Genomic DNA, 26,574 nt, shown 5'->3' with positions numbered 1-26,574 from the left:
GAGGGGAGGGGGGATAGTAGAGGATAGGAAAGGCAGCAGAATACAACAGACACTAGTATGGCAATATGTAAATCAATGGATGTGTAACTGATGTGATTCTGCAATTTGTATACGGGGTAAAAATGGGAGTTTCTATCTATCACAGTGGATGAAAATGGCAAGTCATTTGCTGTTGTCTTATATAACCCACTTGAATCAAAGTGTGAAATATGATATATCAAGAACTATGTAATGTTTTGAACAACCAACAATAAAAAATTAAAAAAAAAACATTTCAAAAAAAAAAAAAAAGAAATTCCATTTGGAAAAATTTTTACTTAGCTTCCTTTATTTGGTACCTTTCAAATTGTACTAATAGTATACTGTATCAAGAACTCCTCTCCATTCACAGTGCTGTATCTTCAGGATGGAAAATAAACAGTTCAGCACAGGATAAGTTCACAAATATAGAGATCAGACTCCTCAAAGAATAATAAGGTGTTAGAGAACTTAGAATTCATTTCCTAAAAACCTCACTATTTGAAACCTAGAAGGGAAAAGGTTGTGACAAAGCTGTAACATCACCCTGTAATTGGAGTTTCCCTTGTCTAGTTGAATACCAATTGGAACAGTGGTTTAGAAGCAGCAGTATTGACCGTGAAAAGAAGCACCTGTCTCCAGAGAAAGGAGGTGGGAATAATTTAAAAAGATGCAGACAGATGAACCACAGAAACATTGCTGTCCAAAGGATTTAGCTTACTTTTTACCAAGTCCTACTCAATCTTACTCTGTCATATCATGAATAATATATAATGTTCATGAGTCAGTAGGAGTAGTTAAATCAGTGGTTCACCCTGGCTGAGCATCAGTCTCATATTTGAATTCAACAATAACAATGAAACAAAATAATAAAACCAGATGCCCATGACCCATATGTACTGAATCAGAATCACCAGGGGATTATGGCATATCACCAGGATAAGAGTGACAGGAAGTGAATTATATGCCCTTTGTTTATTATAGGACATCTGATAATATATTTTAGGAAAATATCTACACATAAATATATTTTACTTTGTTTCAGTTATTTTAAAAAGATTTTTGGATTCGTTTTTTTTCTCATAGTAGTGGATAAGATGTTATTTATAAGCTAGATCTGAAAATTTTCTTTTCTTTATTATTGTAGACAGGTGGCTTCCAGGAGAAAGATGTCTTGCTCCTTCTCCACATGATGAAAAACTTTGTGAAGCAAGCATAAAATCTATCACAGTGGATGAAAATGGCAAGTCATTTGCTGTTGTCTTATATTCAGATTTTCAAGAAAGGAAAATACCTCTTAAAAGACTTCAAGAAGTAAAATCTGCTAAAGGTTGCCCCAGGAGTTTTATATTTGATGATGAAGATTTGGAAAAACCATTTTTCCCAGACCGAAAATTTCCATCATCTGCTAATGCCTTTAAATTATCTGAAGATGGAGATTCTATTCCTTATACCATTAATAGGTATTTGAGAGACTACCAAAGGGAAGGAGCTCAGTTTCTCTATGGACACTACATCCAAGGAAGAGGATGTATTCTGGGTGATGACATGGGACTTGGAAAAACAGTTCAGGTATTTATTCTAATTAGATTATAATTAAACTTCAATAATGTCATTATATTATATACAGGAGTGGATTCTGTGTGCAAATCTCTATTTGTACTACCATCACGATGGATATTTGTGTGTGTACATGTGCGTGTGTTTGTTTTTGTCTCACCAACTGGACAGAAAAATCTCAAAATTGACTGTCTCTATTTTATCTTCAATACCTATTTAGTACCTTTGAAATATATTACATTTTGGCATTAGTTGACTTTGGTATTATTTTACCTGTGGTAATATTTACATTATATTTATATAAATTAATGTATACTAATATGTATTGATATATATTAATATTTATATTATATCAATTATATTTAATATAAACTTTCTTAATAATACTTTAGGAAGGAAAGAATTCTACATTTGGTATAGGACATGGCATGATTTGCTACAGGTCTTTTATGCATATCATTTTGAGTTTCTCATATCAGAAGTTTCCTGATCTGTAATGTCTGAACTACTTAGGCATTCAACTGATGGACATTCCCTTAAATGTATACTGGAGTTTGTATATTGTGTACTTTTCATAGAGGGTATTTTGTTAGTTTTATGTTGGTGTAAACCAAATTACCCCCAAATTCAGCGGCTTAAAACAATACACATTTATCACCTCATAGTTTCTGTGGGTCAGGAGTCTGTGTGCAGCTTAGCTGGGCCCTCTGGCTCTGCCTCTTGCAGGCTGCTGTCTCACGTTGACCTGGGAGGATGCGCTTCCTAGCTCACATGGGTGTTGGTAGGATTTGGTTCCTTGTGGCTTGTGGGACTCAGGCCTCCCATGCTTCTTTGCTGCTTGGACCTTGTTATGGAACATCTCACAACACATAGCTTGCTTTATCAGGAAAAGCAAGTAATAGGGCAAGAGAGAGTGCTAGGAAAATGGAAGTCATGGTCTTGTAACCTAATTACAAAAACGTTGTCCCCTCCTTTTGCCACTTTCTGTTCACTGGAAGCAAGTTGCTAACGCCACTTCAAGCTCAACTAGAGGAAGGTTGTGAATACAGAGAAGTGGGGATTGCTGGGAACTCTATCAGAAGCTGCCTGCCACAGGCTCCTTAACTTAGATGTTCAAAGAGGTCTGTGATCCAAAAGGATTCGAGTTTTGAATCTGGACTTTATGCTGAACAGTCACCCTGGGTTTTCAGAAGTCACCCAGATTTTCACTCTGGGTTTGTCTAGATTGTGATGAAGGCCTTCTGTGTTTCCTTCCTAATTGAAGTTGTGCTATTTTATTCAGTGATACTTCCATTGGTTAGTGGAGCTTAAAGGTAAGTGAAAAACTCAATTTAACATTTAAAAACAGCCTAGTCATGCTACTGTGTATGAGGTTTTGGTGTGAAAAGGTAGGCTAAAATAAAATCCTCCAATAGTCACAGCATGTTTTGCTTTTAGCCATCCTCTGTGTTTCTTTACACCCAGGCAATGAAGGTGGTTTAGGCCTCCACACGGGAGGTGCTGAGTTGTTTGTGGGATGAGTGAATTTGTTTCCTTGGGAGGGTAGATGACAAGAATAAAGAAAGGAACCTTCGGGATGTGACCAAGATAAGTGGAGAAGTTCTAAAGGAAAATAAGTAAAGAAAGCTCTGGTGTGACTAACTTTACATATACTTGTACTGTTTTGCATCTACTAGAATGTTCTTTACTATTCTTTGACTAATCAATGCATGTGCATCTTCAAAATCAGAAACGTGATGGTATTATAAAAAGTGACCATCTAAAATGAATACAATTCAAATTGGGCACATTTAGCCTCAAATTAGAAGCTCATCTTTCATGCCCAAGCCCATGTTTACAAAGAAATTCCCTTTATTTTCCATTTTACAGAATTATTTTTAACGGCTGATCTTACTGCAGAGTTGCTGGTTTCCATGGAAGGCTTTGAGCAGCTGTACTCTGTGCCATGAAAGTCTTAGGAAATAGTTTTTGTACTGATTTGATACCAGGCTGGATTTGTCTGATCCTTTGGGACTCACTTCTTTGATTATTGTTGTAACTTGGAGAATAATTTCTACATAAATAGGCCATTTGGCAGAGCTTCTACAGATATAGATTAGATATAGATATAGATATAGATATAGATTGAGCCAATTGAAGAAATGTGGACAATAGTTTATGAGTTCATTCGAATTTCAAAATACTATAGAATTGGGTAATGAAAATAGACCAGCGGCATTTACTATTTTGACTATGGTTCTGTCTTCTTTTCTTCTTCATCCCCTGGTCCCTTTTCCTAATTTTAGCCTCTAAGTTTTCTCCTTTTTATTTTCAAACTTGGTCATATAATGAAATTAAACTTTTTTTTTGAGATGAGGTATCACTACATTCTCCAGGTTATTCTAGAACTCCTGGGCTGAAGCAATCCTCCTGCCTCAGCCCTCTGAGTAGCTGAAACTATAGGCACCCAGCTTTTTTCTAAAGCTTGTTTTACATACCAAATAGTGTCTTTCCCTTATTTTAAATTTAAGAGTAGACAAATTTGATATTTTGTATTCCACCAGGGCTGAGGATTGAAAAATGTCCATTTGGTGTGGTGACAAAGAAGTCATTAGTATCTTCAGCAAAAGCTATTTTGCTGGAGTTTATGTTAGTTTTATATTGAGTAAATGAAAACATGGAAAGGAGAAGTGTACTTACCTCTTTAAGAAATGTGACTTTGTGTACTATAGTGTCACAGCCACATCAGTGTTTATATAGCAGCTCAATTCACAATAGTTAAGCTATGGAACCAACCTAAGTGCCCTAGACAGATGAATGGATAAAGAAAATGTGGTACATATACACAATGGAATATTACTCAGCCATAAAGAGGAATGAAATTATGGCATTTGCCAGGAGATGGATGGAACTAGAGACTATCGTGTTAAGTGAAATAAGCAAATCCCCCGTAAAACAAAGGCTGAATGTTCTCTCTGATATGCGGATGCTGACTCACAATGGGGTGTGTGGGGAGAAGTGACAGGATGTTCACCATATTGAACAGGGGGGAATGGAAGCACAGGAGGGGGGATGGGAATGGGAAACAGAGCAGAATGAATTGGACGTCACTTTCCTATGTTCATATATGAATACATGACCAGTGGACTCCACATCATGTACAACCACAAGAATGGGAAGTTATGCTCCATGTACATATGATGTCAGAATACATTCTACTGTCATGCATAACTAAAGAGAACAAATAAGAATAAAAAGAAATGTGACTTTGGAAGGGGACAGGAGTGACCTAGTAGTAGTTGAAGGAAGTGGTGTGGGATTTTAAGGGAGTTTCTTCTTTGTGGTTTTATGTTTGTGGATCAGACATTCTTAAGTATTTTTTAAGTGAATTGAAAGGATCTAGTTAAGAGGGAATAGTTGAATATGCAACATACATAAATATATGTATACATACACATATAGAAATTAACAAAAAGTAGAGTTGCATGATCATTACTATTTTATAATCAGCTTTTTTTCTATGTTGTTGAAGGTTCTAAACTGATTTTTTCCCCAACATCTTATCAAACTTTTTAAACAAAAAGAAGAGTTAAAAGAATTGTGCAATATAGCTATATATCAGCTGCCTAGATTTTGTTAACATTTCATTACTCATGGTTTTATGACATACCTATCCATCCATCAATCTATCTTTTGCTACATTTTAAAGTGGCAGACATCTGTATATTATATCCACAAACACTTAAGTATATATTTCACGAACTAGAGTTCAATACTTTTAAGTAACCTCTGAGGAATAGTTGCCTAAAATTAAAGTGAATATATATATAAGGAGTGATATATATATATTTTTTAATGCATATATCATTCACATATATTTCAATGTATGTGTGTTTATGTGGGTGCCTGTCTTTAATTAAAATATGATTACAAATCATAAAAAGGAAAGATCTTCAATATACTGTTCAAGGAGTTTTGAAGTGTATATGTCTGGTAACCAATATGTTGATCAAGATACAGAATGATTCTTTCATTCTACAAAATTTACTTATGTCCCCTTCCAGTCAGTACTCTGGTTACCTGAACTTTTCATTACACGTTGACTGTGATTCAGTGTTAAATTATATTCCAAGATGTTGTCAGAGTCCAAAATGTTATGAATATTTATATGAAGAAATTCAATCACTTCTAAGCTTCAGTTACTTATTTTTGAATGTAAAATTTTGAATATAAAACTTTAAGCTTAACTGATTCAAATACTTACAAAGTGTAAATTCCGAGCATGTATCAAAGATCTTTTTCTTGGGTGATATTAAAAATATTTAAATTGTCTAATGCTTAAATAAGGTTATTTGCCTCCTTTAATTTATGTCAGCCAATTTGTTCACATTAATCTCTCCTTGAATTATTTAATAGATGTTTATTTTGTGTTCTTTTGTTTACTTTTTCCTACCCATGCTCCTTCAGTGTATATTCTCACCACCTTTTTGTTCCTAACCCCTCAATCAGCTGAATTTCACATTACTGAATCAATCAGAATAGCCTATTGTCTAGACTTTTCCAGCACCCAACACAGTGCCTGTCATGTACTAGGGAGTAAATACAGTTTCATTAAAGCATTAATGAATTTTAGATTGAATTGGGTAATAGTATGGTTCTGTGGTTATCACTTATATTTAATTATGTGCCAGGGTTTTTAATGGACATTTTTCATTGAACATTTGTATTAATTAGGTATTATTGCCTCTATTTTATTGATGAGAAAGTAAAATTCATAGAGCAGTTATATAAATTGCCCATGGTCACATAAATAGTATAAGGCTGGTTGGTCAAACTCTGAAGTTTTGCTTAACTCTTGCAAATTAAAATGCAAATTTTGTTAGACTGTTTTAAGGCTCAGGATAAGATTTGACCATTCTTGGTATATCATTATTTTGTAATCTTTTTGACAGCATAATTTCCTCAAAATCTACTATATTATAACACTTAAGATTATGTATAGGGAACCAAGTTTCCTTACTTTAAAGGAATGATACTACAAAAATAGCTACTGGTTATTGGATTATTGATATGTACTAAAACACATTATATACTTTTTTTTTTGCTTTTTCAAAGAACAAAAATAACTTTGATGATGCCATTGTACACAATGAGTTCTTATAAAAATGTAAGCTATAATTTTTTATTAGGTGAAATACACATAACATAAATTACCATTTTAAAGTATACAATTCAGTGCACTTATAATGCTGTGCAGCTCCCACTTCTCTCTAGTTTTCCAAACTTTTTCATCATACACCCATATCCATTGTGTAACAATTTTTTTTATTTCTCCCTTCCCTCATCCCATGGTAGCCGTAGATTTTCCTGTCTCCATGGATTTGCCTCTTCTGAATATTTCATATAAAAGAAATCATGCAATATATGACATTTTGTGACTGATTTCTTTCACTTATGGTAGTGTTTTCAAGTCTCATTCAAGTTGTATCCTGCTTCCTTTATATGGCTGAAAAATATTGCATTGTATGTATATAACACAATTTATCTTTGTAATGGACATTTTCATGGACATTTTGACTATTATGAATATTTCTTTGATGGACATTTTGACTATTATGAATATTTCTTCTATAAACATTAATGGACAGGTTCTATATAGACATGTGTTTTCATTTCTCTTGTATGCAATTTTTGGAGTGGAATTCCTTAGAGTGGAATTACTGGGTCATCTGATAATTCAATTTTTTTTTTTTTTGTCTTGAGGGACTAATCATACCATTTTCCACAGTGCCTATACCATTTTACATTCCCACCAACAATGCACAAGGTTTCCTATTTCTCCATCTCATAAATTTTATAATGTCTTTTCATTATAGCCTAGTATTTATGAAGTGATATCTCCTGATGGATTCAATTTGCATTTCTCTAATGCTGTATGATGTTGAATGTCTTTTATGTGCATTTTGGCCATTTGTATATTTTCTTTGGAGAAATACATATTTTAAGTCTTTCGTCTGCTTTTTAGTTGGGTTGTCTTTTTTATTATTGAATTACAAGAATTCTTTAAATATCTTAGATATTAAACCTTTATAGAATATGATTTGTAAATATTTTTTTCCCATTCTTTAGGTTGTCTCTTCATTTTCTTAATACTGTTTTATGATGCACAAAAATTTTTAATTTTATGAAGTACAGCTATTTTTATTTTGTTGAACAAGCTATAATTTTCATGAATGTGTGTGTTAATAAAATAGAGCATTCATTCTATCCATTATTCTTCCTCTTGCTGATTTCACTTGAATATGGGTCTTCAAGACCTTCCTTTCTGTTATTAGGGTCTACTTTTTTATGATTTTTATGTCTTCTTGATGAATTCACCACTTTATAATTATGAAATATGCTTACATTTTTGGCCATACTCTTTTTGAAATATCCTTCACTTGATATTAAGATACTCACTCCAGTATGCTTGCTTTTAAATGGTATTCCCCCCAATCCTTTATTTCAAGCTACCATTGTCTTTAAAGTGTATCTCTTGTACATAGCTCTTTTGTCTGTTGTGTCATCTCTGACATTTAATTGGAGTCTTTAGTCCATTCTAAAAAATATCTATCAATCAAAAGAAGGCAGGATGGAGTAAGAGTAGCTTTTACAATGTTGAGATATGTTCCTGTTATCCCTAATTTTTCTAGTGTTTTGAACATAAAGCGGTGCTTTGTTTTGTCAAATGCTTTGTCTGCATCTACTGAGATGATCATATGATCCTTATCTTTAAGTCTATTGATGTGGTGAATTACATTTATTGATTTCTGTATGTTGAACCAACCTTGCATCCCTGGGATGAATCCCGTTTGATCGTGGTACATGATCTTTTTGATATGATTTTGTATTCGATTTGTCAGAATTTTATTGAGAATTTTTGCATCCATGTTCATTAGAGATATTGGTCTAAAGTTTTCTTTTTTTGATGTGTCTTTGCCTGGTTTTGGAATCAGGGTGATATTGGCCTCATAGAATGAATTTGGAAGTGCTCCCTTTTTTTTCTATTTCCTGAAATAAATTGAGTATTGGTATTAGTTGTTCTTTAGAAGTTTTGAGGAACTTGATTGTGTATCCATCTGGTCCTGGGCTTTTCTTGGTTGGTAGACTTCTATTTTGTCACTTGAAATTGATCTGTTTAAATTGTGTATATCATCCTGATTCAATTTGGGCAAATTATATGACTCTAAAAATTTTTCAGTGCCTTCAGTATTTTCTATTTTATTGGATTACAGGTTTTCAAAATAATTTCTAATTATCTTCTGTATTTCTGTACTGTCTGTTGTGATATTTCCTTTTTCATCATGTATGTTAGTAATTTGAGTTTTCTCTCTCCTTCTCTTCGTTAGCATGGCTAAGGGTCTGTCAATTTTTAAAAAATTTTTTCAAAGAACCAACTTTCTGTCAATTTTTCGATTGTTTCTTTTGTTTCAATTTCATTGATTTCAGCTCTGATTTTAATTATTTCCTGTCTTCTGCTTTTGGTGTTGATTTGTTCTTCTTTTTCTAGGGCTTTGAGATGTAATGTTAAGTCATTTATTTGTTGACTTTTTCTTCTTTTAAGGAATGAACTCCATGCAATGAACTTTCCTCTTAGAACTGCTTTAATAGTGTCCCAGAGATTTCAATACATTGTATCTGTGTTTTCATTCCCCTCTAAAAAATTTTTAATCTCCTCCTTGATGTCTTCTGCAACCCATTGTTCATTCACTAACATATTATTTAGTCTCCAGGTGTTGGAGTTGCTTTTATTTCTTATTTTATCATTGATTTCTAATTTCATTCCATTATGATCTGATAGAATGCAGGGTAGTATCTCTACTTTTTTATATTTACTTAGAGTTGCTTTTTGGCATAGTATATGGTCTACTTTACAGAAGGATCCATGTGTTGCTGAGAAGAAAGTGTATTTTCTCGTTGAAGGATGAAATATTTTATATATGTCAGTTAAGTCTAAGTTATTGATTATATTATTGAGTTCTATTGTTTTTTTATTAAGCTTTTGTTTGGAAGATCTATCTAGTGTTGAGAGAGGTGTGCTAAAGTCACTCAAAATTATTGTGTTGTTGTTTATTTGACTCTTGAACTTGAGAAGAGTTTGTTTGATGAATGTAAGATGCTTCATTGTTTGGAGCATATAGATTTTATAATTGTTAAGTCTTGTTGGTGTTGGTGTATGGTTCCCTTGATCAGTATGTAGTGTCCTTCTTTGTCCTTTTTGATTGACTTTAGTTTGAAGTCTATTTTATTTGATATGAGAATGGAAAGCCCTGCTTGCTTCCGCAGTCCATGTGAGTAGTATGATTTTTCCCAACCCTTCACCTTTAGTCTGTGGATGTCTTTTCCTATGAGACGAGTCTCTTGGAGGCAGCATAATATTGGATCTTTTCTTTTTTTTTTTTTTTTAATTTTTTGATCCAATCTTCTAGTTTGTGTCTTTTGATTGGTGAGTTTAGGCCATTAACATTCAGGGTTATTACTAAGACATGATTTGTATTCCCAGCTATTTTTGTTTAATTTTGGTATTTAATGTGATTTGGTTTCTCCTCTGATTAAATTTTCCTTTAGTGTAATCCTTCCCTCTGCTGATTTTCATCATTGTTTTTTATTTCCTCTTCTTGGAATATTTTGCTGAGGATGTTCTGTAGTGCAGGCTTTCTAGTTGTAAATTCTTTTAACTTTTGTTTATCATGGAAGGTTTTTATTTCATCATCAAATCTAAAATTTAGTTTTGCTGGATATAAGATTCTTGGGGTTGGCATCCATTTTCTTCCAGAGCTTGGTATATGCTGTTCCAAGATCTTCTGGCTTTCAGGGTCTGGGTTGAAAAATCTGCTGAGATACAAATTGGTCTCCCCCTATATGTGATCTGATTCCTCTCTCTTGTGGCTTTAAGAGTCTATCCTTATTCTGTATGCTAGACATTTTCATTATAATGTGCCTTGGTGTAGATCTGTTGTAATTTTGTACATTTGGTGTCCTATAAGCCTCTTGTATTTGGTTTTACAATTCGTTCTTCATGCTTGGGAAGTTTTCTGATATTATCTCACTAAAGAGATTGTGCATTCCTTTGGTTTGAAACTCTGTGCCTTCCTCTATCCCAATAATTCTTACATTTGGTCTTTTGATGCTGTCCCGTAATTCCTGGATGTTCTCTTCATGGTTTCTAACTTTCTTCACTGTGTGATCAACTTTATTTTCCAGATTGTATACTTTGTCTTCATTATCTGATGTTCTTTCTTCCAAGTGATCTAGTTTGTTGGTTATGCTTTCTATTGAGTTTTTAATTTGGTAATTGTATCCTTCATTTTAAGGATTTCTGACTTGTTTTTTCATGTTGTCTATGTGTCTTCCTTTCTTGCAGAGTGGATCTGAGATATTATAGTTTCTTCCCTATATTCTTGTATACCTCACCTTGATGTGGGGATTCTAGACCCTGCTGGTGTCCCTCAGTGTATGCTACTGCATCTAAAGGTGGTGGTGGCAATAGCTGAGGTAACTCAAGATAACAGTTAAGGTGCCCCAAGAGGGAAGCAGAGATGGGACTGAAAGGGTGGGCCTCACACTCCCTTTGGGATGCCTGCTCTGAGATGCAGCTGCTTCTAGGCCCTGTCTGCTATCAAAATGTTAGGGTTACTGCCTGGGGAAGGCTATGGTGATGACGGTAGTGTCCCAAGATGGAAGTGGGTTAGGCTTAGGCTCTCAGGTATGTGTGTGGGGGGGGGGGTGAACTCAGACCTACCCCGGACCTGGGTCCTACGCAAGTCAGTGTGAAAGGCTCTGAGCTGGGCCTGGGCTCCCGTGGTGGTAGTCTTCTGGTCGGAAGAGGCGGCCCTGTGCCAGAGGCTAGGCTCTGGCGGGTGTCTGCCCCGCGGGTGGAGGGGTGGACTGGGGCCTGTAGTTATTTTCTTTAGTGTGGCTCTTTTAGTGATAAATTGACCCAGTTTTTTGTTATATAAAATTATCTTTACTCTTCATTCTTGAATATTTTTACAGGGTATAAAAATGTAGGTTGCTTTTATTTTCTATGGAAGTTGGAGAATATTCTGTGTTGTAGGTCTTCCATTGTTTTTAGTGCAGGTTCAGCTGTTTATCTACCTATTAGCAGCTTTATAGGTAGTTGTTTTTTCCTTCCGTTTTTAATATTTATTTTTTTCTGTGTAGCACCTACTTGTGGATATTTGTAAGGCTTTTAAAAAAATAAATTTTAATTGTAGATGGACACAATACCTTAATTTTATTTATTTATCTTTTTGTGGTGCTGAGGATTGAACCCAGTGCCTCACACAAGCCAGGCAGGTGCTCCACCACTGAGCCACAACCCCAACCCCTGTAAGTTTGTTTTTTATTTTTGTTTTGATTGTCCCCAGCTCCCCTTTGGTTTGGTGTTCTTATTAGATATTGAATCTATGCTTTTTATTTTTTGGATAATTTTCAACTTTGATTTCTTCAGATATTTCTCATGTGCCATTCATTCTTCTGTCATTTGTGATTCAGATTATTGGTATTTACATGTTTAAAATATCTTTTTCTATGGTTTTTCTGATTCTCTCAGTTTGTTTTTTAGTTTTAATATTTCTATAATTTATTTTTAAGTAATGATCAGTTCTTTCCTTCATATAGACCCCTCATACACCTTCCCTCTAGTCTTTAAAACAATCATGCCAATATTATTTCGCCATTTTTATAGATAATATTTAGAGAGATTAATTACCTTGTCCATGTTCACATAGCTGTCAAATATCCAGAGCTAAAATTCCAGCCAGTGTCTTATTGATTCAGTATTTCTTGCTGCTTGTATGTGAAATGATGTGTTCTTTTTTCTATCTTTCTGTCTTTCTCACTTGATTTTTGGGTAGTAGCTATAGTTCAAAGTGGTGCTTGTATTGATGAATTATATTAGATTATCTTAAAATAACATTCTGTCATTCTACTTTTATTTATTAGATGAACAAAAGTGTACAGATTTATGAGCCAAATATTACTCTTGTTTTGGAATTATTTTTCTACAAGGAAAGAAGAATGTATACAGTTTATTCTAATAGAGGATAGGAAGAGATAGTTTCATGGATAGAACCAAATAAGAAAGTAATGTCCTTCCTGATGGAATTACAAAAATATTCACTGAGTGGGTACTACCTAGCATGGAAGATATAGCAATATGCTTTTTCCTATTATAATGTACTTGTTTATTAATACAAGTGAGGAAAATCAATACTAGTTTTTCATTTTATATTTCCCTTCAACAAATCTATTTTTATGTACTTTGTCATTAATTGGATAGTCATGTAATCAGTGATATTTTGTATCACAATACATTATCCACAGTGACTAAAAAAAAAAAAAAAATATTTCCTTCATTCCAGGTTATTTCATTTCTGGCTGCAGTGTTGCATAAAAAGGGAACACGTGAGGATATTGAAAATAACATGCCAGAATTTTTACTAAGAAGTATGAAGAAGGAACTGCTTTCTTCTATAGCAAAAAAGGTAAAGTATATAGAAATATTCAACTCATGAAGCTGGAATTGCAGAGGCACAGAGGAACATTTAAACATCACACAACATACTATAAATTCTAAAACTAAGAATTTAAAAACATTAAAATATTTATTTCATAGACCTAATTTTTGAAGGATTACCAGTTTCATCCTCTAGTTAAATTTGATTGTCTCTCAGAATGGCAGAATATAATTTCAGCTTGAATTTATTTTGAGATTTAAATCTATTACTTGGTTATATTTACATGATTTGCTCAGATTTATTTGTTAAGCTTCCATGAATGCATATATAAAGTTAATTGAAGTCTTCATTATGTTGGTTTTTTTTTAATGCAAGAATGAAAAGGAGACAGTTATGGATATTGGTAATGAAAGTATGTCATTGATATTTAAAGTTGCTTAGGGGACTGATTATGTCTCAAAACTATGAAACAAATTCTCCCTATTCAAGGAAGCTGAAACTTGAAAGACTAAATATATGCTTGTCTCTGTCCATGTGACTGTGACTGCTATTCATATTCTTACTTCAGCTTTCTACTTCATAAATATATATTTATAAATATACACAGTTATTACAAAAATAAGATTTCTAATAAAGCAGTGCAATGCACAAAAAGTATATTATACTTCTGTGTCTTTTATATTATCCTCAGCATCCAGGAAACTGGATGAGAACAAGGATGAAGTGATTTTATGAGATCATTATTTTATTATGATAATGAACTACTTGCCACAAGTTTTAAAATAGCCTGTTTCATACAAATCTTATGTACAAGATTACCGAGAAGTCCAAGTTTACTTTTATCTATTGTAAGGGCTGTTTGTAGGCAGAATTTTGAGAAGTATTGACTTAAGTTATTATCATTAAATTCTCTTACAATTTTTAATAGCATTAATGCATCCTGTCAGATTTGATTGGATCCTAAAAAGCATGGTGATTCATAATGTATCTAAGTATTGGAGATTCAAGTATTGCTTTTAGCCCTGGATTTAGTTCTTTTGTTCTAAATTTAGTGCAGGGTTTATGTATCTTTTGTGTGCTACTTGTGATAATTAACAGATGTGGGGGGGAGAAAAAAGGGAAGTGTAAAGTAATATTTTAAAATTTAAATATAATTAAAGATATTTAAAATATTTTAGAACAAGAATGGGAGGAGAGAAAAGAAAAGTACTTATTTGATGGTATGATAAAATATACTGATAGCTATCTCAGTTGTCATTAATGCCTCTTTTTCTTTCTTTTCTATGAATTTGTGTGTGTGTGTAAATTCCTTGCTATAATATATATTGCTATTATTCTGTCTTCTTTAGTTGACTTATTTATTGATTATGTTCAGCCTTTTTATATTCTAAAAAATTTTGTTAAAACTAAAATGTTCCTTTTTTTGGCGGGGGACAGTGCAGATAGTGGGGTTTGAACTAAGGGCCACTCAAAAACTGAGCCACATCCCCAGCCTTTTTTTGTATTTTATTTAGAGACAGGTTCTCACCGAGTTGCTTAGCACCTTGCTTTTGCTAAAACTGTCTTTGAACTCGAGATCCTCCTGCCTCAGCCTCTTGTGCTGCTAGGACTACAGGCGTGCACCACCATGCCTGGCTTAAAATGTTCCTTTGAGAACTGCTTCAGCTGCATTCCATAGATATTGATGTGATCTTTTCATTATTCTTTTCTAAATTATGTACAATTTATTTTTCTTCTCTTTTACCCAACTACTATTTTAAAGAGAAGTTTTTAAATTTCCAGGTGAATAATATTATTCCAGATGAATAATATAGCCTCAGTGTTTTCTCTGTGGTTAAATTCATGGTAAAGTGCCAGGTTTCTGTTAGCGACTAAAAGGCTCAGGGGTCACTCCATTTGAAATGGGCTAACTGGGCTGCGCAAAATAACCACACAAGAGACACAAATACCTTTTTCTTTGGATTTGCTGTGACAGCTCCTCTGACCTTAAGGGTCCACAGAAAGAGAGAGAGCGAGAGCACACACTGACCCCTTTTATTGAGGAGAAACTATTCAAATGAGGCAAGGGGTCAGGTTTCAGGGGGCTGAGTCTATCTTCCTGATGTCCACTGTCAGCAGGTTGACTGACACCTGGGTAGGCCACACCCAAGGGCACTGTAAGAGAAGGGGACACACACAAGGCACTTCCATGGAAGATTGTATCCTAAACAGGGCAAGGGGTTATATTACAAAGGAACAGGTGAGCATAGCTTCACCCATGGGGCTGTAGCAAGACACACCCATGCACGAGACATCGACCCTCGAACCCATAGTAAAGTGTTTTTAATGCTCTGATGTTGTACTTTGTGTAGTCTTTGTTTTCAAATGTCTACTTATGTCTTACATTCTTTGTTATTATGGTCATACAGTATTTGTATTTAATCACTTTGTTAATTGCATTAAAATTCTTGATGCTGTTTTGATTTTCTTTTTATTTTTTTGAGGATTGAATCCTAACAGAAATATAATAAATTTTCCTGCTGTGACTTTGAGTTTGTTCATTTCTTTTTGTGTTTGTAATGGTTTTTGCTTGTTCAACATTGTCAATTCTTGTTTCATAATTCTTGTTTGTATATTGCTCTCACACTTAATTGGCAGTTTATTTGCATGTAGAAATCTAAGTTTAAAGTTTTATCTTGTGAGTTTACCAAGATAGTTTTATTATGTTCTGTTAATCCATATTGCATATGAAGGTTCAGTGCTGAACTGACTTGTTTTTCCTTGTAAAGGAAAATTTTTGAGGGTGTTGGGAGTGTTTAGGACTTTATCTTTGAAATTCAAACATTTTCCTTGTTCCTAACACTCACTGTAGAATTCTTCCAAATAAGTTCCACTTTAGAAAAATGTACCCAGTATTTTATGTAGGGGAAGCTGGGGACTGATTCTAACATCAGCTTCTTTGGCAGATGATTGACAATCTGTGCCTTCTTAGAGTCACTCAGCAGTTTCTTTTCTTGACCCTGAGCCTCAGCAGCTCTGTGTGGGTTTGTTTTGCTTCTTGTTTCAGATTCCTTTTAGGAAAAGTGCCTTTTCCTGCTCTTTCATAGATGCAGGATGGACTCCTCAGTTTATGCCAGTTCTTATCTGCTCCTGTACTGTTCAGATTTGCTGGTAGTGCCCCTCTAGGCACTCTATCACTATTAGAGATCTATTTTTATATTTGTTCTTTTGTTTTATTGGTGTCAGCACATACATGTGTTCAGTTAATCATTTGAACTGGAATTTAAAGTTTTTAATGAGCTCATCATTGACATCATATAGTATTTCCCAGAAATAAATACAAAGTTATGACTCTGATGAAATTCTGGAAACATCCATCTGTATTGGTCCATTTAAAGCAATGTGCATTTTTGAAAGTTAGCTACAGAACAAATAAGTTTCTTTACACTTATTATGCTAATGCCAGAATTACAACAGAATCCTGAAAAATTAATATCAGAACTCTTTGAACCCCTTTTCCTTTTTAATGAATTGAATGTTACAAATTAAGGAGTGGTAGATTTGAAGAATGTGTGCAGAATATGATACATCTCACATACATTTATAAACTTTTCAACTGAATAAATCATCAAAAATGCATGAAATAGATGTGCCAAGAATAAATTCCTAAAGGGAAAGACACGAACTATGCATTTCAAATACTGATCTTGGAAGGATTCTTTAGATTTAGGCTAAGTTTAGATTGTAGTTCAGTCTGTATGAAGATGAATCATAGTAAATTTATTTTAAAGTATTACTATCTTGTATGATAAAACTTTAGAGATTCTAAGTGAAATTCATAATACAGAGGAGGAGGTTATTTTTGGCATTTACAAAACCAGCATAAGCAGTAATATTAGTAAATGAACATAAATATTTTAATTATTTTATTTACTATAAAGAATTTCTTTCGTCCCTGTTACTAGCAAGAAGATTATGTTGCAAACAAAGCCACTATGAACATCCTTATGCATTTATCTTGGCAAATTGTACAGTTTTAACTGTTGGATAAATTCTTGGTACTGCAGTTGTATTATAGGTACTACTGGAATTGTAGAAAACTTACTTACAAGGGCTCAGGTGGAATTTGGACCTAATATTTTCATATTGTAGTATCCAAAATTAGAAGAAGATCTACAAGTGGATTTAGTACTTGGAACCCTGAGTTTATATTTGAAAGTAGGAGAAAAATGGAATCATAGGATAAACTCCAAAGGGTAAAAGTATTTTAAATGAACCGACTATGACAAGAAAGTGCTCATATATGTTTCATGATGGGATGGGGAAAGGAACTCTCACATTCAGGAGGTTAGTCGTCTTCTCTTTCCAAAACATAGTCACAGATTTGACTTCTTACAGGTGATTAATGACTTAGATGTAATGTTGCACAGAAGAGAGGGCAGTATGTAAAGCAGTATATTATTATTTTATTTTCAGTATGTTTAATCGGATCATCTATCAAGTAAAGTTTCTTTAGGAAAGAAACTGATAATTCTGGTAAATATAGCAGGTTAGGAATATTGGTAATAGTGAGACTATTAAAAGTTAAACCTTAAAATTTTCTGAAGACAGCAGTATTCAGAGTAAGTACAGGAAATATCAGTAGAATGCTAAAGCATTCATGTGAAAAATAAATATGTTAGTAATCTTAAAAAGGACTGTTTTTGCTGAAGGCTGTGCTAGTTAGCTTTCTGTCACTGTGACAGAATAATTGAGATAAATGTTGTATAAGAAGAAAAGCTTTAATCTTACTCACAGTTTTGGAGATTTCAGTCCATGATCATTTGGTTCATAAATTATGAGCCTATGATAAGCCGTTGGAGAGCATACCAGAGGAAGCTGCTTATGTCATCATGGTTGGGAAATGAAAGAGAAAGAAAGGAATTGGGGGCAGAGTCCCAATATCTTCTCCAATATTACATCCCCAATGGCCTAAGTTCCTCTCAGTAGGCTCCACCCCCCTAATAGCTCCATGTGCTGGGGACAAATTCCTTAACACATGGGCCCTTGGGGGACATTCCATTTCTAGAGTATAGCAGAGGGTTAGGAAAGATGTCCTATTTGCATGACTTCAAGAAGGAGCAGGAGGACAGTTGAGATAATAAGCATCTTGAAAATCATTGTTATAGAGTAAAGTAATGGAGCAGTAGCTAGAGAGAGATATAGGGTTGAGAAAGGATTTTGTTTTGTTTCTTTGTAGAGCTTGTTTCTTGAATTCTGGGAAATATTATGTTTGCCCATAGATGTGGTCTACTGAAAATAAAAAGTTAGTTCTTTAGGCCATTTCTGCAACATTAACTGTAGGTTATAAGAAAAGATGGATGGGAGCCACAGGGTTAAGTTCAAAGGTTGTCTTGAAAATGTGAACAGCTCATGCATGGGCACAGGTGGGAAGGCAGGACATATGGAAGTATGTAGTTAGGCTACTTACAACATGGTATGGGAGGTGGAGGTTTCCTTCTAATTGCTTCAGTTTTCCCAGTGAATTTTCCGTGTCCTCAACTAAGAGTTTCTGAGAGGGAGGGATAGATGAAATGGGCTTAGAAATTGAAGAGGGAAGAGAGCTCTAGAAGACCACATATTTCAAGAGAGGTGACTGGCCTGTCTTGTATACTCACAGTATTCTCTTGGCTCTTGAAGTTGTTACTGGCTTCCTGATTCACTCTTTGGGGAGCTGTTTCTCTCATCTTTCAGTGCCTTTTATGAGTGGAAAAAAAAAAAACAGCTGTTCCTTTGGACAAGATTGGGCACCTATTTTGTTCTAATAAGACCTATTTAAGGAGTGAGGTTGTAGCTTAGTGGTAGAGTGCTCGTCTAGCACGTGCGAGGCCCTGGGTTCGATACTCAGCACCTCATAAAAATAAATAAATAAGTAAAATAAAGATAAGAAAAATATATCCTAAAAAAAAAAAAAAAAAAAAGATCTATTTAAGCCACAAAATAGTTAGCCTTTAAGGGTCTTCTATGGCCAGATACAGCCAATCACTCAGTTGTATTTATTATTCGCTAGTGTCGAAATTAAATCAAAGGATTGTAGATATTTTGGACTTCACTTTTTTGGCATTATTTTTCGTTTTTAAAAAACACCCAATGTATTTTTCCTCTCTTTTTAGATGTTCTTAATAGTTGCTCCTCTTTCTGTCCTCTACAACTGGAAGGATGAATTGGATACCTGGGGATATTTCAGAGTCACTGTTTTACACGGTAACAAAAAAGACAATGAACTGCTTCGTATAAAGCAGAGGAAATGTGAAATTGCTCTAACAACTTTTGAAACACTGCGCTTGTGTCTGGATGAACTTAACAGGTAGGGGTGTAATGGGAATGATTGCATTAACATTCTACTGGCATCAATTATATTTATCCCCTTGAATTATTATTTTTAGAAGCTCTATGTCTTTAGCTTCTTAATTTTACTTTACATTTATTAAAATATGTAGTTTATAAGAACTTATTTTCTGCGAATAGAAAACCTCCATCAGGGTTTCCACTTACATATTTCCTAAATTTAGCCCAGGATGTCTGCTGAGATTCTCAAGACTTGTTGTAAGGCTTGTTTACAATCTTTTGTGCATATGGTGCCTCTGTACTATGACAGAATCCAGAGTTCATGAATGATTTTAATTATGGGAGTCTGCTGGGAATGGAGAGTGGTAAAAAGCATGTGCAAACACACACACACACACACACACACACACACACAGAGGTTGAGAAGTACTATGGCCTAAGTTGTAAAAGGGATGTGGCCAGGAGACAACACAGTGGGTAAGCAGGAACATATCATGAAGAGTACTGAAAACCACTTAAGAGGATTCTGGTCTATATCTTTAGAGCAAGAGAGTGCTCTGGAGTGCTTTAGCATGTTCAGGATGATACAAATGATCAGATTTGCATTTTTGGTATTCTGGCTGCTGTGTATGCAGACAGGAGAGCTGGGTTGAAAGAGAAAGACTAGTTTGGAAGTTTGGCTGAATAACGCCTCTACCCCAAATCCACATGACAGGTCCCAGCCACAGTAATTAAGAATGCAATTGTATTTAAAGGTGGGTCTTTAATTAGTTGATTAAGTAGAAATTAGGTTGGGTGGGGCTGTAACCTAATGGGAATGATGACCTGGTAAGAAGAGAAACTGACACCAAGCACATGCATGCAAGAGGAAAGCACACCTAGAATGAAGGTAATCATCTGCAAGCCAAGGAGAGAGGGCTCAGAAGACACCCAAACCTGCTAACACCTTGATCTTGGGATCTCTAGCTTTCAGCATTGTGGGAAATTTTCTCTTGTTTAACTCATCCAGTCTGTGATATTTTATTTTGGCAAGGCTTTTATAATAGTCTGGCCAAGGGAACATAGTAGTTAGGTCTAAACTCTTCATAGTTGTGCCAGCAACAGCTTGAGCCTTGGTAAAATTGTTAACTTTGATCTGCTGCTAGCTAAGATGTCTGTCTGCCTGTTAGGATACAGTTTATACCTAGTATGGCATTAGAAAAAGTTCTTGAATATCTTTAAATTGCTAAAACAGTATATATTCAATTATTGTCAGTGAAAGAGTTAATGGCAGAAAACCATGTTATTTTTAAAGGTGATGCTTTCAAATCAAAATATAAATGCTTTGACATAAGATAAAAATGAATAAAAACAACAATCAGTAGTTGTTTCATTAATTTTATAAGCATAAAATATATTTAAAATTACAAAAGCCACTAATTAACTATGTAACTTTTAGTAAATCAACTCATCTGGAAAAATGACAAGGTGAATCCCAAACTGACTGTTCAAACCTATCTGGAAAATTTTATTAGATTCAACTTTAATAAGCACTAATTTGGTACAAAATACTTAATACTGATTATAAGTATGGTTAGCCCTTCATACCTGGAAGTTCTACATCTGGGAATTTAACCAACTGCAGATTGAAAATAAAAAATAATGCATCTATACTGAACTTGTACAGGCTTTTTTTCCCCCTTACATTATTCCCTAAACAATTCAATATAACCATTATTTCCATATCATTTACATTGTATTAGTTATAAGTAATATAGAGGTGATTTAAAGTATATGGAAGGATGTGCATTAGGTTTTATGCAAATACTGTGCCATTCTATATGAGCCACTTGAGCATCCATGGATTTGTCCCCTGGACCCATCCCATGCAGACACCAAGGGACAGCTATATATAGTTTGATGAATCTTGACTAAGAACTGGCAAACTTTTGCTCTCAAGTACCAGATATTTGGGGCCAGGTACAGCAACTCAGGAAGCTAAAGCAAGAGTTCAAAGCTAGCCTCAGCAATTTAGCCAGGCCCTAAGCAATTAAGCAAGACCCTGCCTCAAAATAAAAAAAAGGGCTGGGAATGTGACTCAGTGGTTAAGTGCCTGTGGGTTGATTCCACAGTACCAAACCAAGCCAAACCAACCAACCAAACAAAAACCCCAGATAATTTTGAGGGCCACGTAAAGTATCTGTCAAGTATTATTCTTTTTAATTTTTATAACCCTTCAAATATATAAAAATTATTCTTAGCTTGCTAACTATACAAAATTGGTCACAAACTAGATTTGGCCCTTGGATTGTAGTTGACTGACCTCTGCTTTTGGCAAATGGAAACTTGAACTCAACTATCATTCTAAACAAAGTCTAACATATTTTTATAGTCTCCAGACTTTTCTCTTTATTGTCATTCCTTCTCTAATCTTTACCCATTGATTTTGATTTCTGTCACTACAGATGAGAAAATAAAATTAGAAAGTGCTCTTCATTTGTTTCTGACATCTTTTGCTGAGCATGTTTGAGAGTCATCCATGTTATTGAGTATATCAGTGATTATTGGTTTGTTTTTAAAATATTTATTTATTTATTTATTTAGTGGTGCTGGGGATTGAACCCAGGGCCTTGTAAATGCAAGACAAGCACTCTGCCAACTGAGCTATATCCCCAGTCCTCAGTGATTGTTCTTTTTAAATGTTGATTTGTATTTCATTTTATAAGTATACCACATTTTGTTACCTATTCACTTGAGGATGTCTATTTGGGTTTTTCTAGTTTGAAATTATTATAAATAAAATTTCAAGAAATATTTGTTTTTAAGCCTTTTTTCTAAACTATAATATTTTCATTTCTTTTGGGTAAATACCTGGGAGTAGAATTTCTGAGTTTCAGGGTAAGAGAAGGTTTAACTTTAGAAAAAACTGCCAAATCATTTTCTAGAATGGTCCTACCATTCTACCTTAGAGAGAGTTCAGTTGCTGCACATCCTCACCAGTGTTTGCATTGTCAGCCTTTGTTTTTAACCATTTTAGTGAGTATATAATAGTATCTTGTATTGTAATTTGCGTGTTTCTGATCCACACACACTTAAAAAGTCTATTCTACAGTTGTTGAGTATAGTGTTCTATACATATTAAGAAGACTTGGTTAAGGCATTATTCAAGTGTTCTCCATCTTTACTGATTTTCTTTGACTTGGTTCATAGTTTCTGAGAGAGAAGTGTTGAGATCAAAGCCTGATTCCTCCTTTCAGTCTGCAGCTTTCATGTAGTTTTGGAGCTATATTATTAGGCACAAGTGCAATTACTGTTTTTTTTTTTTTCTGATGAATTATTCCTTGTATTTAAAAGTGTTTCTTTTTATTTCTAATAATATTTCTTGTCTTTGATATTAGCATCTGTAACAATAGATTCTTCTTATGCTTATTGTATGTATATAGTTTTCCATCTTTTATTTCACATTTCTTTTTTATATTTGAAGTGAATCTCTTTATAGTTAGCATATAGCTTTTTAAATCCATTCTGATAATCTTTGCCTTTTATTCGGGGTATTTAGACCATTCATACTTAATGTAATTATTGGTAAAGTTGGGTTTAGAACACCATTTTTTCCAGGTCTTATTAGCCCTTAGGGTTAATAAGTTAGCGTGTTACTGTTTCATGGATGCTGGCCTAAGACAGGTAATTAAAAGCTTGGAGTAAAGCTGGGCATGGTGGCACACACCTATAATCCCAGCAGCTCAGGAGGCTGAGACAGGACTAGAGTTCAAAGCCAGCCTCAACAACAGTGAGGCACTAAGCAACTCAGTGAGACCCTGTCTCTAAATAAAGTACAAAAAAGATCTGGGCATGTGGCGCAGTGGTCAAGTGCCCCTGAGTTCAATCCCTAGTACACACCCACCACCACCAAAAATAAGCATGGAGTGATTAAGTATGTTGTCCAAGTCTACGTAATGAAGTTAGTCATGGACATGAGATTTACACATTGACCATGTGTGGGTTTTTAACAAGCAAACTGTACCCCCCAAGAGACTTAATACAGTTAGGTGAATGCGATAAGTTGATTTATGATAGCACCATTCATATTTTCATTATTCTTTACCTGCTTATGCCTTTAGACTATAAGCTCTTTAATATAGATTTTACTTTTACTTTTATATTTTGGTGCTTATTACACTTTTGGCACATATTAGTTACTGAAGAAATATTTGTTAATTGGTTATTTTCTATGACTGCTATAAATATTAAAGAATTATGAGAATTATGTAACTACTAATTATTTATTTATATGATTAGTAGAATCAAAATATTACAATATTTGTTTATTTATTTTGTTGTATTCATTCGTTCAGATGTCTTTATTTTGATAGTTTTTTTCAAAGAATAATATTTCATCTGACTAAATATTATTGCTGTGATAATAATACTCTGTACATTTATCATAGATAATCCAAAGGGTAGAAAAGCATACTATAGAGTATGAGAAAACTATATGTTTTTCTTATTCTATTTTTTTTACTTTATTTTAATCTTTATCAAAGTTATATATGCATCTTATTTGAAGGCCAAATATGATAAAAGAGTTGTAGGAAGAGCTGCAGTTTATTCCATCTACCCCTAAACTCCTTACCTGTACCTTCAGCTCATACTAATTGTCTTATTTTTTACATCTATGATTATACTATAACTTTAAAATTTTCTTCAGATTTCAATAATATCTTAAAGAAAATGAAGACTGCTGTGTTTTGCTTTTCATTTCTTCAGTTTGGGGTAACCTAGTCCGACTATTCTGTGGAGTGGGAATTGGTCTCTAGGAGATTTCAGCTACATCTTGAACAGACTGCTGAGCATTTCCTCACTCTAGTTTCCAGAGGCATCTGGTGCCACCAAGTCCTGGCCTTTTAAGACCTAAATGTATAAATCAGATTGCTTCTTGGCTTTCTCCACTGTTGCCTTATGATACTGCTTTTTCTGCTTTTGTAAGTCATCTTATCCATCTTTCCAACTTCGAGAGTTTTGTGGCTGTTTTCTCTCTTCCTCTTTGTTCTTGAAGGCTTTTTCAGTTTTGAATTAAGAACATTTATATACTTACCCCTTAGATTCATCAGTTCTTTATATTCTCTGTCTATGTACACTAGTGGTATTGAATCATTTCAGTAAGTTGCATATAGCATGAGAACTTTTATCTGCAAATATTTTATCATTGGTCTCACACATAAGAAAATTAATAACAGAAAAAATGTACTTAGTTATCCTCAAAATATCTTTATTATCTAATGTTTGTAAAGCAAGATTTAATAAAGCTTCAGATAATGAATCTGGTTACTCAGTCTTTTTAGTCTCTCCTAATCTATTGTAAGTCATCTTATCCATCTTTCCAACTCTTTTTTTTTTTTTTCATGATGTGACCCTTTGAGGGGACCAAGCCAGTTGTTCTTAGGATGTCTCATATATTAGATTTGTCTGATTGCTTTCTTAAGAAATTGCTTTCTGCCAGGCTTGGTGGCACATGCCTGTAATCCCAGTGGCTCTGGAGGCTGAGGCAGGAGGATCATGAGTTCAAAGCCAGCCTCAGCAAGGGCAAGGCACTAAGCAACTCAGTGAGACCCTATCTCTAAATAAAATACAATATAAGGTCAGGGACGTGGCTCAGTGGTCCAGTGCCCCTGAGTTCAATCCCCAGTAACAAAACAAACAAACAAACAAAAATTGCTTTCCTCTACCATCTGATTTCTTGAGTAAACTGATTCTAGCCTAAGGTCTTAATTAGATTCATGTTTTTGTGCAAGATTGCTTCATGAGCAATGCTGTAGACTTCACATCATTGCACTTCAGGGCCTGTTCCTGTCAGGCTCTTGCACTGTTAAAGACACCAGGCCTGTCTCAGAGGTTAAGGAGATGGTCACCAGACCCTTCCACTGTAAAGGTGTTTCTCTTATAATGAGCAAATAATTTGTGAGGTGATATTTTACTACCATTTAAGTATTCTCTCAGCCTTTTTACTTAGAAGTATTAACGTATTCAAATTCTTGCCTGTATTATTTATTTTATTGGGTTTTACATTGTTTTTCTATTTTCTTCTGTACTTACTAATAGTATTTTCCTGTAAAGAAAAGCATTTCTCATTAATTAGGAATTAAGTACAATTTTGACCTTAAAGTGGCAAAGTGAGTGTGTACTTCTTTTGCATCCCTAATTTGGGGAGTAAGCAGTTATCGTAACAGTTGTCTCCAACACAGTTTCTCACTGCTCAGCCCTTTTCCCTCTCAAGAAGAAGTTAGGCAAAATGTCTTTCACCCACCTTTTAATTGGTTTGCTTTCTATTGTGTTGAGTTGTAATAGTTCTTTATGTATTCCATATTCAAGTCTTTTATCCAACTAGGATTTGTTAAAGTCCAACTTATCAGTTTTTAAGAAATTTTCTTGCTGTCATATCTAAAAAGTTTGTGTCTAACCCTGAATCATGAAGATTTTTTTGTGTCTTGTGAACTTTATAATTTTACTTCATATTTAACTCTATCATCTATTTTGAATTAATTTTTAGCATAAGGTGAGGAAAGGGTCTAAATTTTTTCATTGAACTCCTAACTTTTATTTATTCAGGGCTTTCTACTCAATTATAGCTATTATTCTTGATGCTTCAGTATTCCAGTTAGGCTGGCTCTTGTGTCCTTTGGACATGTCATTTGTCTTTGAATACATCTGGGTTTTCTAACTCTTAAGCATTTCCCCTGTTCAGTGCCTAAAATTGACCATTCTCCATTTTCCACAGGACTCTGTTTCTTGTTCGTAGATTAACCACAATGCATGCTCATTGCTACTGTAGTAACCAATGGTAATACACTTTTTCAGTAAGCAGAGTAACGTATTGTAGCTTTTAAAAAATCCTGAGTTTATATTGTTGTCTTCTCATGCAGATTTAATGTTGCAAAGTTTTTTTTTTATTTGTATTCTTGTTTCCAGTTTGCTGCTTTAAAAAATTTGTTGTCATTTAGTGATGTTTAAATTTGTTTTTTCATTTCAGTGTTATTTTTAAAAAATTTTTTTAATATTTATTTTTTAGTTTTCGGTGGACACAATATCTTTATTTTATTTTTATGTGGTGCTGAGGATCGAACCTAGCACCCCACTACCGCTAAGCTTGAGCCACATCCCCAGCCCACATTCCACTGTTTTTTTTGTTTTTTTTTTTTAAGAGAGGGGGAGAGGGAGGGAGAGGGAGAGAGAG

General features: G+C 34.2%; 1 protein-coding gene across 1 annotated transcript in view; it reads left to right on the top strand.

Annotated features, from left to right (window-relative positions):
- The window catches only part of Ercc6l2 (ERCC excision repair 6 like 2), a 106,234-nt gene that overhangs the window by 2,692 nt on the left and 76,968 nt on the right, over positions 1–26,574 (top strand). Inside the window, exons 2-4 of the mRNA XM_048800349.1 lie at positions 1,166–1,590; positions 12,963–13,085; positions 19,190–19,384. Coding sequence (XP_048656306.1) covers positions 1,166–1,590; positions 12,963–13,085; positions 19,190–19,384 — 743 coding nt within the window. The remainder of the gene's footprint in view (positions 1–1,165; positions 1,591–12,962; positions 13,086–19,189; positions 19,385–26,574) is intronic.

Source organism: Marmota marmota, unplaced genomic scaffold (genome assembly GCF_001458135.2).
Source record: "Marmota marmota marmota unplaced genomic scaffold, marMar, whole genome shotgun sequence".
In the NCBI taxonomy this organism is placed as follows: Eukaryota; Metazoa; Chordata; class Mammalia; order Rodentia; family Sciuridae; genus Marmota; species Marmota marmota.
Note: the sequence above shows the minus strand (reverse complement) of the source record. Positions and strands in the feature narration are given on the sequence as shown.